General features: G+C 37.1%; 1 protein-coding gene across 6 annotated transcripts in view; it reads right to left on the reverse strand.

Moving 5' to 3' along the window:
* dock10 (dedicator of cytokinesis 10) overlaps nt 1-14,443 on the reverse strand; it is a 104,314-nt gene that overhangs the window by 19,211 nt on the left and 70,660 nt on the right. For all 6 annotated transcript variants that reach the window (XM_088618051.1, XM_088618067.1, XM_088618077.1 and 3 more), the window contains exons 21-38: nt 13,412-13,539; nt 12,958-13,044; nt 12,357-12,449; nt 11,898-12,016; nt 10,932-11,001; nt 9,000-9,113; nt 7,934-8,005; nt 7,619-7,765; nt 7,027-7,110; nt 6,642-6,738; nt 6,016-6,051; nt 5,529-5,704; nt 4,931-5,047; nt 3,813-3,930; nt 3,600-3,721; nt 3,206-3,320; nt 2,720-2,786; nt 1,936-1,983 (exon numbers count right to left, since the gene is read on the reverse strand). In XM_088618051.1, coding sequence (XP_088474177.1) covers nt 1,936-1,983; nt 2,720-2,786; nt 3,206-3,320; nt 3,600-3,721; nt 3,813-3,930; nt 4,931-5,047; nt 5,529-5,704; nt 6,016-6,051; nt 6,642-6,738; nt 7,027-7,110; nt 7,619-7,765; nt 7,934-8,005; nt 9,000-9,113; nt 10,932-11,001; nt 11,898-12,016; nt 12,357-12,449; nt 12,958-13,044; nt 13,412-13,539 — 1,810 coding nt within the window. The remainder of the gene's footprint in view (nt 1-1,935; nt 1,984-2,719; nt 2,787-3,205; nt 3,321-3,599; nt 3,722-3,812; nt 3,931-4,930; nt 5,048-5,528; nt 5,705-6,015; nt 6,052-6,641; nt 6,739-7,026; nt 7,111-7,618; nt 7,766-7,933; nt 8,006-8,999; nt 9,114-10,931; nt 11,002-11,897; nt 12,017-12,356; nt 12,450-12,957; nt 13,045-13,411; nt 13,540-14,443) is intronic.

A 14,443-nucleotide genomic window follows, 5' to 3' on the forward strand; every position in this document is an offset into this window, starting at 1 on the left:
ATTGTTTTGTGAAATAATTTAATCCGGTGTCCCACCTGCCAAATACAGTACATCTTATATGACTGAACGCTACAGGTCTTCACTGTGTCATTTGGTTTTTAATTATGTTTGGCTTTAAATAAGGAACTTGACTACTGTCAGTCTGTCTCAACTAATCTGGCTCCACTGGAGGCTTTCATTCTGAGGGACTGGGACAGGGTAATTTATGAGGCCTCTTGGAATTTCTTCTGTAAATACATCTGAATTAGTTCATATTAGATGTTTTAAGCAAATTAGGTCTTGCAAGTTGCAACACAACCTTAATGTGAAGGTACAGAAGGGGCCAAACATTTTTTTAATTTATTTTACAGACAACACTCTGTATATTATATTATTCAATAAATGCAAGGGAAGACTGTTTCAAAGACCAAAGCCAACTTTTTGACAATGTCAAGTTGGCTGTCTTTACAAACTCTAATTAAAAAGAGGTGAAGAGGTTTCTGTCCAGTGGTGAAGATGGAAATTCTGAGTTTTAAAAGAACAGTTTTATTCTCAAAAGCACTGCAATGCAAGGGGCAAATGAGCACAGCTCAAATTCACTATGTCAGATATTGACTTGATCAGTAACAACAGAGTTGCCATGATGTGAGTTATAAATAAATGTCTACAATTGCTATTATGCAATTGTGATTTATCTCAATCATGGTAACTGTTAATACTGATGAAATCTGGAAAGTCCAGCTTGGTAGGGAAAGAGAGGCTGTAGACTAAACAGATAATTGCTAATGAAGTAGGAATAAAAGGACTGAAACACAGGGCGATAAAAGATGAAATGAGAACAGAAATGAAGGCTTATCATATTTTTAACAAAACACAAATATCACATTGAGAAACAGTTTGTTTAATACAATCCAGAGATGAAAGACAATGCCAGTGTGAAAACTGCACAAATGGCAATTTACAGCTATTTTTCTGTGGGAAAAACAATTGTATCAGTACCAAATCACAACCTATTCTTTTTTTCCAGTTGAAGTAGCCACAGAATTAAAATGAACATGAACAAAATCGAGAAAATCACCAAACTAGTATGTCATATTACCAAATTATCCCTTAAGAAAATTACCGTGACCATTTTACCAGGTATTTGTCATGTATTTGTACCATCTTACCAATATTATCATATTTCTGGAACCCGAATAGTGTAATTAAAACAGAATCCTAGGCATATTTGTCATGCCTTTGTGAGAGTGTTTATATTTTTCTCTCAGTTTACTAACAAGGCATGTTAAATCAATTTCAGTGTCTAAGGAAATAGGGTATCTTATTTAAATTCCTAACATATTATTATATTCCACAGCTATGAATGGCTGCACATTGTCTTTACTGTGTTCACACTGGCAAATATGTGTACTAATTTACTAAGCAACGACAAAGCTAAAGAGTCATAAAAAGAGATAGTTTATTTTTTAACATAGCTTCAGAGTAACTTGTTTTCTGTGTTTGATACACAAAGAGAAGGTGTAGAATTATATATGTTACACACATTAATTATATAAATTCATTTAATATTATTACCAATAAATACTCCATGATAAATCATACTTACCAAAACAATGCAGTTAAGTTTTGGATAATCATTTGATATTGTATTTTCTAAGTAAGGAATCCATACAGCAAGAAAGGGCGATATTGACATATTCAACAAAACGTCTACCTTTTGTCCTGGTACAATATATACTGTATGTACTGTAGATAGCAGAAACTGAATAAAACTGTATTCATTATTCTTTCAAATCAAATTACGCTCTGCATTTAGGAACACACCAACAGTGTTTATTTTATCCACAGCATGCCTGACAAGTCAAGTAAATTAAGAGGATGTAAAAACACATTTCATGCAAAGAACAGAGACAAGTACTCATAACAGATAATGTCTGTGTAATGTAAAGTACTTACCTAGCTATATGCCTCTTCCCCAGAAATCTAAAGTGCTGGAGACACAGCCTTAATGGAAGAATGCAACATTTTAGTTTGGGAATCTAATACGTATTTTATACAATGGCATACATGTAGCTGTATTTATCAGATAATATGCTGCAACATCAATAAATGGTCTCTGGAGATTTTCTTTTGGAGAAATTCTTTTAAAAAGGCTAGCTTGACAAATCAATTCATAACAGACTTATGGGTGAAGGTAAAAGAAATATAAAAGTCGATATTAAAGTTTATCTCACCCTTTTCTCTGTATTACTAACTCATACATTTCAGATCTTTTTTGTTTCAACAAAAACTCCTGGACTCTCATTTTCTAGACAAGTCATTTGTCTGAAAAAAGAGCTTGTTTCTCATCAGCAATCACTTCTTTGTTTTTAGGGATTTTGTAGACTAATGAGGTTTTTATCTTGATCATCAGTAGATGAGTTTATTACTAATAAGTGAGTGGAAACTGAGACTGTAACAGAATTAATGAGCACAATTAGTGCTCAAGCCAAGCATATGGCATGTCACGCACACTGTACTATGGGTACGATTCAAACACTGGGAGAAATCTGTTGGTTGTCTTTAGTTTGAAGGATTCATTACTCAGAACCAGCACGTCTATTTATTCTGTTCTGGCATCTTTGTGTTTTGACATTTAATGCTTGTTTGGCAGATGTTTCACTAAACGCAACAGCACTATGAAAAAGGGGAACAAAAGACAAGTGAAGACTGAGTGATGAATGGATTAATAAGCACTCACTCTAAAATGTTGAAGAAATCCGAAATTTCCTGGTGCACAGCTCTGTGCCAGTAGGAGACCATCACATCTGTAAATAAGAGCGCTGTTCATGAATTCTGCTACTATCTCGCCCTAAATTTTCCAAATCTTGTATTTGGCATTTTAATCATTCTAAACTAAGTAAATGTGATAAACATTTTGAATAATCACAACAACTAGTTATTAGTAAAAACCATATCGACAAAATATTTTTAAGCTGAAAGACGTTTTACATTTAAGCAAATACTCATACAGGCATCAAAAGCAATGGATTACAGATCATTATCTGATTAAAAGCTACAAGGTTTGCATGCAACTTTTAGATGAAATGGTAAATATAGATGACTGTACTGTAATAAAGAGTTTGAGGATTGGGGGAGCTTTCTTATGTATATGCCAGATAGCAGATTGTTAGGGAAAAAAAGCCACAGTCCTTGAGTGGCAGATGGGCAGATGGCAGCGCTTTACCCTCGGAGATCGTTTTCATTATGTGCAGGAAACACATGAGCAGACTTCTCGTCTCCGCCTGGTCCAGCTTATCGAACCGAAGGGCCGATCCAATCAACGACAAGGGTCGGGCAATCTTCATGAAGAGAAAAAGGGAGAGAGTCCCATATAAATCGCTAATCTGTTTTGAATGCGCACCAATTCAAACTGCCTTTTCTCCTTTCTGATCTTGATTCTCTGGTATCAGGTGAAATAGCACATCACCTGTTGCGCATATCTGATGGTTTCCAATGAAAACAGAATTCGGTGGTAGCCCAAAACATGGTTTTAATACGAAGCAAGATATGTTATATGTGGTTTCACCAGCTTGGGGCCCAGGAAAAGTCTACATTAACACATCGTCACGCTGCTGTACCTTCTCACAGGTGTCCGTTTTCTCACTGTTCTTATCACTCGTGCTGGGATTCGACTCGATACTTATCAGGGAACCTCTCGAGTCCGCATTGTTCGCAGTCGACACCGCCAGCGACGAGAAGGCTGTTGAGAAAGGGACAGAAGGGTTGCAGCTCAGAGGGACTTTAAGGTGGCCTGGACTTGCCCACTCGTCAGGCTGATAACATATACGTACCCGTGATGGAGTTCAGCACCTCTTTGGAAAAGGAAGTGTCCACTGAGTTTGCATGTCTTAAAGCTAGGGCCATCTGACTCTGTAGTCCGCCTCCCACACTCAGGTCATCCCGGGAGCCCTGCAGTGGGAGACACAGTTTCAGAATTGAACGGGAGCAAGGGGCGGCTTTCATTACGGGTTAAAATAACAAGTTCCAGGACAGGCTATGCCTGTAGACACTGCTGCTTGTCCTTGGAACCCCTCTCTTCTCCACCTTCCAACATTGCCAGTCAGCTCGGCAGTGACTAAAAAGAATCTAACAGATCTTTCCAATGTAGTCCTCCTCCCCTCTTTACCACGCAAGAATAGACAAAAAGTGTTTTTGGTGGAATAGTTCAATATGCATGTAAGTCACATTTGAAACAAAGATTATTTTTCTGAATTTTTTTAGAACTTTGTGAGGTTTTTAAATTGAGCTTTGTACTGCAGTCTGTGTCCTGTTATATCCCAAGAAAAACACTTCAGGAATGAAAGCATACTCTATAGAATAAATACAGACTGAGGCCATGTGCAATAGGACACATTCACAAGCAAGTAACTAAGAGAAACATCACAACAGCGACAACATCACAGAAAGTTGAAAATATATACAGTACTAGCAATTTAAGAACTGCTAACCTCTGCTGAGGGCTGTGTCAGTAGCTAATCAGGAATACGTTTAGAGACAGATTTGTATGAAGACCTTATCTCTTAAAGAGCTAAATATAGCAGGCCATCCTGTAACCTCTATTAAGATATCTTCAACTATCTTTGAAAACGCTCACAAAGAATCTAAAAAGAAATGGAGTGCTTCTTGCAATAGGAAGATACTGAAATGATAGGAAGTATTCATCACTTCTTTGAAATGCTGATGTCTTTGTAATTAAAGCTTATAGTGAAGTCATTTTTAACACTGACACAATTAAAATCTGTGTGAAAGAAAGGTGTGTGTCTCTCATTGTACCGTAGTCTGCTTTCATAGAAATGAAATTGGCTACTAAATCAAATCCTATCTTTTATAACAGACAGGTGTTAAATTCAAAGTTTTATTTAGTGACACACTAATGGCTCAGTATTGGTAGACAGGAGCAGAGGCTTACTTGATCACTGGCGTTGATGTTGAATGGAAACAGATCTCTCATGAAAAAGCGGGGCATGTTGTCAAGAATCAGGCCATACAGAGGGAGGTAAAGGGAGGCTATTCTGGCTTGCTTGTTCTGTCAAAAAATCACATTATCATTAGCAGTAAAGGTACAGTTTAAGAAATGAGATAAGAAAGATACAAATAGGTCCTAGTGTTAGGGCCTGCAGTCAGGATATGAGAAATGATACACTGCAATAGAACCGACAGCTGAATCTTTCATTTGGTTTCCTGTGTCTTTTTTCCTTTATAACAAACCTGGATATATAAACTCTTTCATCCAGATGTATTTGATGTACTTATTGTACTGAGAAAGATTCTCTCTGGCAAGTTTCGCTAAATCCAGCTGAAGTCATTTTCATTTCCCATTGTGAATTGCAGCATTTCCTGAACTGGGAGACACCCATTTTAATAGTTTCCTGCTGCAAAATGTCTTTTAAAGGGCAAAGATCTCTTCTTTTATTCTTTTATATGTGGTACTGTGGATATGTGGTCTCTTTCTCCTGGGACAAATAAAACACTAAGAAGCTCAAGCAAAAAAAAAAAAGAAAGCCTACCTTGTCAGTGTATCGCTCATCTAGGGAGTGCTTTGCCATAAGGTTCTTAAGTATAGCAAGAGCCAGGTGCCTTATATCCTGGTCCTCCTGGAGAGCAAAGCCAACCTCACGCAGCAGCAGGCCAGTCAGGAAGTGCTTTCTGCAGTACTCATTGGTTAGGCTGTACTCCGGCACATCTGAGGCAATGGAACAGAATGGCAGGGGACTTTAAATACCTTAAGGCACAGGGGTGGTTAAATATTGCAGTCCTAGCCTGACTTTTTAAATCATTTTCTGGGTTTTCTTGTCTTTTCCTGTATCATCTTTAAACAGGTCAATCTTGAGTCTTTCCCAGAGGGAAGCATTTGCTCAATGAATCCCTGAGGTCCCAGATGTCCTCTCTTCGGTCATTTGGCTCATTGACAAACACGGTTTATTTCATTCTGCAACCTTGTTGATTTGATAGCTCGACAGAAAAGTTAAGAAAGAAAGGCGGTGCAATACAGACCCTGTGTGCTCTGGGATTCTGAAGGCAAATCTTTGTCTGTGAAGAAACAACAAATAATGTGTTCAAAATAAGAAATTTCAGCCCATGACACATTTCTTGCTGCTACCCGTCAGTAGCACACAATACACTGAAGTGTTCCATTTAATTTCTGGTGTTACAGTATGTCTCCATTATGGGGGGAAATTTTTAAACATATTGTACAATTTAGTGAGAAAATCCTTTAGAAGTGCTTTCAGTCTACAGTACAGTATCAGGCTACAATATGATCCCTTAGTTTATGTGGTAAATTTGAAAAAGTTACTGGGATGAGTCTCTCAGATCCTAATTGGAAGCCTCTGAATGGCTTCTCCTTTTCCTATTGAAGAGTAGTAAAATATTTCTCCTTGTTTATGTAGCAACATAAACATTGTTTATCTTCAGGTGAAGAAGGCTACATGTCAGAAACATTGTGTTTTCTTTCTTCTCTTTTCAGCATGAAATAAACCTATTGCTTGTTCCTTTGCAGCCTATGCATGCTGACGCAGCTACCCACCTGAACTACTATTAACATCATAGTCTAGTAGTTCTACATTCAACCAAAGCCTTAAGGCATATGCTACCCATATGTAGCCCTTTATATTCATTACCTGTGATCTTTGCAGATGGTATGGGCAGGCTAAGAGGAATGTAGTGCTCATGGTTACACACTTCACGGAGGAACTCAAACTTGAACTCACACAGGGTCTGAAACACAGGAATGAGGTACATTGGCTGCAACAGTAAGGAACCCTTGCCTTCTCCTGGGCTGACAAGGCAGTGATGAAATCTCAAGTAGAAAATTGAAAAGCAAGGATTCAACTGCTGCTCGTCAACTAGAGGGTCTGTGTGTTCATTTTGTGTTTCACATTCTTGAAGACAGAAATGGGATGTGTGAATCATAATATACCCAAAAATAACTGTAGTCCACTCTCTTTAATGATGGTAAAATTACTCCCAACACAATGTACTAGAATTAATGACATTGTCCCTTACCTTGTTATCTCCTGACGTAATATTGTTGATGTAATTGTTAATCAGTTTGAATGTGAACCCTCTGTCCATGAATGTGAAACAACGCTGTGGAAAGGAACAGATACAGTTTTAGTCACTTAAGCCCATGAACCACAAAATTGTTAGAAGAGTAGGTAAGAATCATAAGGCTTTGTCACGAAGAGCCAAAACATAGTAGGTCTTTAAGGCAAAGTTCCCAGAGACTTGAAACATTTTATGTAAAAGGGGATTTACTGTAAATACGTTATTAAAACATCAATTTGCACCTCTTAATTACTACAAGTGCTTGCCAACTTCTTTATAAAAAACTTGTAATACTTTATGTCTTTTACAAATTGATGATTTAGGATTATCTATGATCTCTAGAACCAGGGACAGCCACATTCAAAATAACTATCACATGCTAATTTAAGTGAACATATCTGAGTTTTTCTTGTGGCGATGGTGGCAATTATAGGTACAATGTTAAGAACGCACATTAAGAACCTTCAGGATACAGACCTGTGCTTTACCTGCTATTTAAGACACTATGAGAAGCAGGGTTCAGTGTTACAATAAAGACATTTTTACCAACCTTCACAAACATTGCAACTGCCAGGTTAGCACTCCTTGTTTCTTCTGAGATAGTCTTGGTTTTCCAGAAAACATGATCAGACGTGGTCATTACCAGTGTTTCTAACATGTTGAGGTACGATGTTGGGAATCTCTCTGGACGTGGCAGCTAAAAAACACATTCAAAATAATACTAAATAATAGGAGAGCTTTGTCAGGACTCCAAACAAATGTTGTTACAAAAATCCAATTGATCAGCTTGTCAAAACAGTAGCTTCATTTACCTGGCTTCTAAAAATGACATTTTATATAATAAAAAGTACTGTGCCTTCTTTACCTTTACTTTATCTGAATCCACGAGATACTGGGCCATCGACTTAATGATGAGCTCAAAAAAGAACCATGAGTACTGTAAGAAAACAAAAATCAATTTATTATAAGATTGTATTATAAGATTGAAGTACAGTATGCTTCTCTCACATTTATATTCTTTTATAACAACTGCACAAATTTAGTACACCATTCCAAGAAGTCTCCTAAAATATTTAGGATTCAATATCAATTCATATTTTGTACTGTCATGAACTGAATCCTTTTCGTATTGGATTCCAGATGTACCTTGTGGACATGGCATGACTTCTAATGAATAATGAATCCTATAATGAATCTTCATAATGAATCCTATAGAAGCTTGTGAAGGACACAGGGAGTTCAACAGCCCACTGTCCTTTGTCACTCAATGTACAGTCCTTGTCTGTTACATCTCACTAGCTGCTCAGAAGTAATAGAAGGAGAGAAGAGAGGGACACTAGCAGTCTGAGTGTGTGTCTTTGATGAGATTCCTTACTGTGTGAACATGCGTTAATATTCAGGTCAGAGTCGTACAAGAAATGACGGTGTGACTCAAAGCTCTATGTGTCTCTTGGATTTGGGTCAGATGGGTGAAAAAGCCACCGATTACAATTTCAGTTTGAAAGCTTGTCAGAGCAACTTAGACTGATCTTTACATGGAGAGCCTGGGTAGGGCATCATGCGTATCTCACAGATTTGCAATATGCCACAGTAGCCATGACAGACTGCATAACTGAACATTCAAAACTTCAGCTACAATGTTTGCTGCAGCAGATTATTTCATTTAAGGAAGACAATTCCCGTTACATTATATGCAATTAATTAACATTCAATAAATGTAATCAATGTATATGCAGCACAAATGAATTGTGGCATGTTTACAGCATGACCTTGAAACAGATATGTTATATGTGTATTTAATTTCTCGCATCAGAACTAATACAGTAAGCTCATGAATAAGATTTATTTTTCAAAATAACACATAGTGAACTGTGTCATTATCCAAGAAAATAGTTCTGATCTAATATCCTCTAACGTTAAATACATTTTACCTTGAGTATATTTTTCACTACGTCTGTGTCATTGCTTTTCAGATCCAAATTCATTCCCTTTGCAAGTTCTTCATGCACAGTTTTCTCCCCGTGGGATTCTGTCTTGAAAACAAACTGCACAACACAAAAAAGTACAAAAAATAAATTTCTCTTCACTTACTGTACACATGATAGAGAGCAAAACCACTGTCAGCACCACTTAATCTTTTATTGTTATTTTACAAATTAAAGGAGACAGTCCCAAGATAAACATTACAGAATACAATCATAATACAATTCAAAGAGAACAGACATCTCAAAACCGTAATGACTGAATTATATTTATATATATATTTTGCTGATAATCGTATCCAACTTATACCCATTTATAAAGATGGGCATTTTTACAGTAGTGCTTTGCTCAATCATACAACAGTTGTGCCACCAGCTAATCCAGAAAGTTGACAACTATTCCACACCATTGCCCTGACACCAAGCCTTAAAATAAACTGAAACTTGCTACAGCAAACTCTAAATTTTATTAGGCATTTTGTAAAATAAACACTGTAACATCGTTATACTGTGTCAATCTCACAAAGCACTTGAGACTGCTGATTCTTGGAACTGCAAGAGGGGAGAGTGCACCCCTATATCCCACAATCTGCACAAATCCTTTCAAAACAACATGCTACTTAGATTCAGATTTACAGACATGAATTTCAGAGCCCCATCTGTACAGGACTTTCTAATCAACATCATTTCTAGTGACATGTTGTATATGAAGACGATTAAAGACTTTCCTGGTAAGATGTTGTAATGTCAAATTTAAAACCTACTTTCCCCCCTTCTCGTCTCATTTCTTGTCCCTCTTGTTATTTACACCACAGAATTTGACCTTGTTGGAAGAGGGCTTACTTATTCATTCTTTCCCACTGTCATTTCTGAAATAATCTGCTCATTATATTATATATTTATTATACACTGTTGTGCACTGTTGTGTCACTGAACTGAACAATAAATAGCCTAAAACACAACATACAGCTCCTCACTATTCCTATTTAAGATGAAAAGATTTATATTTGTAACCACCAATATAACCTACAGTACAGGCTTCAATTTATAATCTCTGTTTACAAAAACTGTCTTATATTTTCTATAGGTTTTTTTTTTTGCTTAAGTTTCTCTTTTGTTGTACCCATGTTAAGAGAGTTTTTACTATGCAAAACCATGGCTTATACTGGCAGTGACAGAGGATGGCATAGCCCCTAGGTGTTCCTTAAATAACAGACTTAGCAGAAGCTCATCTGACCTCCAGTTGGACACGGTGCCAAGCAGTCACTATGGCAACTCTAACCCTATCGCCACAGTTCTGAAAGGATCAAGGGCTCTGTTCCTCTGTGCTGCTGTTTTCAAAAAGGGAAGCCTTCACATTTTACAGTTCCCCCAGGGCTTTTTCTGAATAAAACACCAACAGAAGGAGTGAAATATGGTTTTTCTCTTCAAAGCACAGCCTGTCACAGCCTGTAGTATATGGGGCAGGGGTCTAGCCTAAAGCCTTTAGTAAAGGCCATGACTCTCTTCAAAACAATGACTTGTTTTAGCTATTTGAATGATCCATTTTACATTTGAATTAATGTCCATAAGAGACAAGAAAACTGGTTTAAAATGGTGTGTTATTCACAGGAATCAGGTGGGCCAGACAATATTTCCTTGCCAAGTACATAATGAAGGGAGGAAAAGGAACTTTAGCACTGTAGTTTGTCATCTCAACAATATCCCCAGGCCAAAGTCAATGAACAAACTGCGGCCTTTACCTTTTATATTGGAAAACCACATATACAGTACAGACTGCACTGGATACTTCCAGGTGCTTCTGGATTCTCTTCAAGTCTTTGGAACATGCACAGCACTGAACCTTGGCAAAAAAGTCACATTTTGATTTTTAAAGTATACCTTTATATAGGAGTGAAGATAGTGGTCTAGGTGATGCTCATGACACTTGGCAACAATGTGAACCAGCACCCTGTAAGAGAAAAGCAATGTGACTTTGAGAAAATAAGAAATATTATTGGTTGCAGTAGCTGCCATCTAGACTATTATGTTTGTCTAAGTGTTCCTGCTTGATCGTAAAGCCTAAGTGCACTAGTTCTCTCAAGAACCAGATCCATAAATCTTCATCCACGTCTTGTATGAAAATTTTTCTTCATTTTATAGAAAACAATAACTGATGATAATGCGTTAATCTCTTCTATGTATGGCTGCTATTGGCTTTTTTATTATTTACAAGCTAGCTCTTCACATTATGGTTTGCCAATTGTACTGCTCTGCATTAAACGACATTTATCTTAATGTTCCAGTTTCTAGAGCCCTCACAAGGAAATGTACTTTTTCTATTCCATATGCTTCTAACTCTGTCTCTCCCATTAAATTAATCTAATCAGTACCCAGCCAAGTGCTCAGCATGCTTTGTTACGCTCTCTTGAAACTCGAGAAAACAAAATCAGAAACAGTGCCAAGAGAGATTTTATTGCAGTCTTGTAGAACGACACACTACCAAAGTATCTAAGAGCAAGATGTCTCAGAAAGACTAATAACACTGCAGAAAGACAGAGGAAGATGCAGGCAGCTATTTTATACAGTATAGCTGAAGTACATTCTGTGATGTTAGGAAAGAAAAAATGCAAACATGTCTTCAGGCACACATTTGTGTGCATGACTTAAAACACGTCAGTGTTTTGCCTTTTCATACTTCACTAAGGAGGTGTTGAGAAACATACTGCTCGTAAGTCCTTACTGTGGGCAAACACTCTACATTTAATGAAGTCGATCAGCAACACACTCCCACTTAGTCACAACTCACATCAGTAGAAAACCAGACCTGAACAATCAAGGCCAGAGCCTTGCAGTTCCAGCCTTTACCTTGAGGTGGCAGTGATGACTTCTTCGTCATCGTTCTGGATCAGAACTTTGAACAGCTGATTGAAGAGGACTGGGAGGAACCGTATGATCACATGTATTTTCTCCATGCTGAGCAGACCCTGTTGTAAGCAAACAAGTTACACAACTTTTACAGAATATGAAGAATATGCAGAATTTCTTATTTAAAACTGGGAAACATTTTAAACCAAATAAGTTCAGATATAATCTAGACTTCCTGTGTCTGTCTGCTTTGGAAACAACACCTAAACGTCCCTAAAACAGGAAATTAGTAACTGTTACTGTACTTTTGTTTAAAAACAAATACCTAAACTAGTAATGCTGATCTAAAGCTTATTAAATACTACAATAATTAACTAAATTTTTTTAATTTTAAGCAAAATAAAGTGAATAGTATCCAGTCAAAGTATAACCAAGCTTCATTTGCCTGAAATACTGTACCTTTAGGCTGTTAATGAAGTTTAAGGCAGGAGGTTGAGAAAGTTCGGTTTCTCTTTTTTGGCACTGCTGAAAGAATCGGTTCAGATGTGGATCCTGTAAATTGAAAATAGCATTACAATATCAAAAAATATTAGTGATATTTTGCTTTGATTCTATATTCTTACTGCAATAAAAACTGCAGTTATTATAAAAGGAGAAACAGAAAGCTCCCTCTGCTGCTTTTGAAGGTATTATCTGTGTGTAATATACCAGTGAACTTCTGTTAATTATGACCAATTAAAAAATGCAGCAAAGTTTCTAAGGGAAACTACTTTGAAAAACTAATGGCCACACCATGAAGGCAGTGGGCATATTCTGAAAACTTAGATGCACCTTCAGTACAAAAGAATGCAACCACAGTGTCATCTGGAAATGCTACAGAATAAAACACAATAAAATACTGTGTTGCTACAATATAAGAATTCCTGTGCGGAATGGATATGGATGGTCTAAGGAGAAACACAAGTATGAAATAACATTTTGAAATTAGTCAAAAATCCTCACTGAAATGAAATATCTCATGAATATGAGAACAATTGCACGTGTAAATTTGTCCTCTTACCTGAGTGTATACCGTTGACACAACGTATGTAGACACTTTAAAAATCGGCTTGCCTCCATCCACCCACTTTATGTCTGCCCCATTTTGCTGCAATATTGAATTTGTATTCTGTTAGTGTTTTACACAAAAAAATATCTGTGTAAAAGCATGTTTTATGAAAAAAATCTTAAAATATGCCCCCCAAAAGAATGCATTAAATATGTATGTAAGAATTTCTTAAGCAGATATTCAATAAGGGAAAATAAGCCAACACAGAATCTTAGAATATTCCTGTTGTAGCTTCTTGATTACTTTAAAGACCTAATTAAACAATAATGAAAAACATGGCAAGTCCTTCCGAAGCTGGTGATATAACAAAATGAAGTTTTCTTTATGTTTTTCCAATTTTATTATATCCCAGCATGAAAAATTAAAAGGCGATGTGTCTTTTCATCCCAGCTTCCCGCTCTCTGACCTTTCCTGATCCTGATCCAGGGTCCTTGACATGGAGGTAGCCTGGAGGCAGGGCACTGGCCACAGGGATATGATTCTCCTGAGAGATGAGTCTGCCTTCTTTCAGTAACGGGAGCCAGGCAAAACCAACTAAAACAAAAAGAAATGCATCCGGGTGATTCCAGAGGAGATGAGAAATCACTGCACTGCATAGAAATAATACACATGTTAAAGACTAACCAATAAAGAAAAACTTGGCTCCTGTTTTGTGGCACATTTCACTTTGACTTGTTCTGTATATACTATAGCATTGGCATACTGTGTAACACTTCCATCAATACTGCGCAACATGATATCGCTTGCATCCCTTTCCAGTCCTTTGTGCAAATGACATTACAGGCATGTGATTATTCGTAATGGTTCAGAACAAGGCATACTTTCAGATGAGAGCAGAATTCCAGGTAGAAGGAAGCCAGGCGAATATGTTGGAAGACATTGCTGAGGACCTGAAGGCTGACAAGGCCTTTCTGCAGATGCAACTCTGTATCAAAGGCCCTGGTCTGTTTAGCTGACATTTTAGATTGCTACACAGTTCTTGCGCATGTTAGTTGGGACATACAGAATTAACCAAAAGAACAATGACCATTCAACTCGTTCCTCTTTAGGGCACTTTGAGATGGGACTAGATACGTAAAAGGTAGAACTTCTCAAAACTGAAACACAATAATATGAGAATTCGGTATTCTGTCAATGATGAGATGAAAATCACTACTTAATGCAGTAAATGTGCAATACAGTTTTTCACAACAATGACATGAGACATTGAGAAATGAGACAATATCTGCGTTCTGAGGGGAATAATTGGAATTAGTTAAACAAAAACAAAGAGTGTGAAGGGACCTCTGGAATAGAATATGCTTTACGGAAGACTTGTAACTGATAGACAGGGAATAGGGACGAAAAATCAGCACCAATGACTTTCGGACAGCCTGACAATACTCTCCAGTATGTTTTTCAGACTCCCAAACCAGAAAATCAAGGTAAAAGGAGGTCA

The sequence above is a fragment of the Lepisosteus platostomus genome, chromosome 2 (genome assembly GCF_059453375.1).
Source record: "Lepisosteus platostomus isolate fLepPlt1 chromosome 2, fLepPlt1.hap1, whole genome shotgun sequence".
Taxonomy (NCBI): domain Eukaryota; kingdom Metazoa; phylum Chordata; class Actinopteri; order Semionotiformes; family Lepisosteidae; genus Lepisosteus; species Lepisosteus platostomus.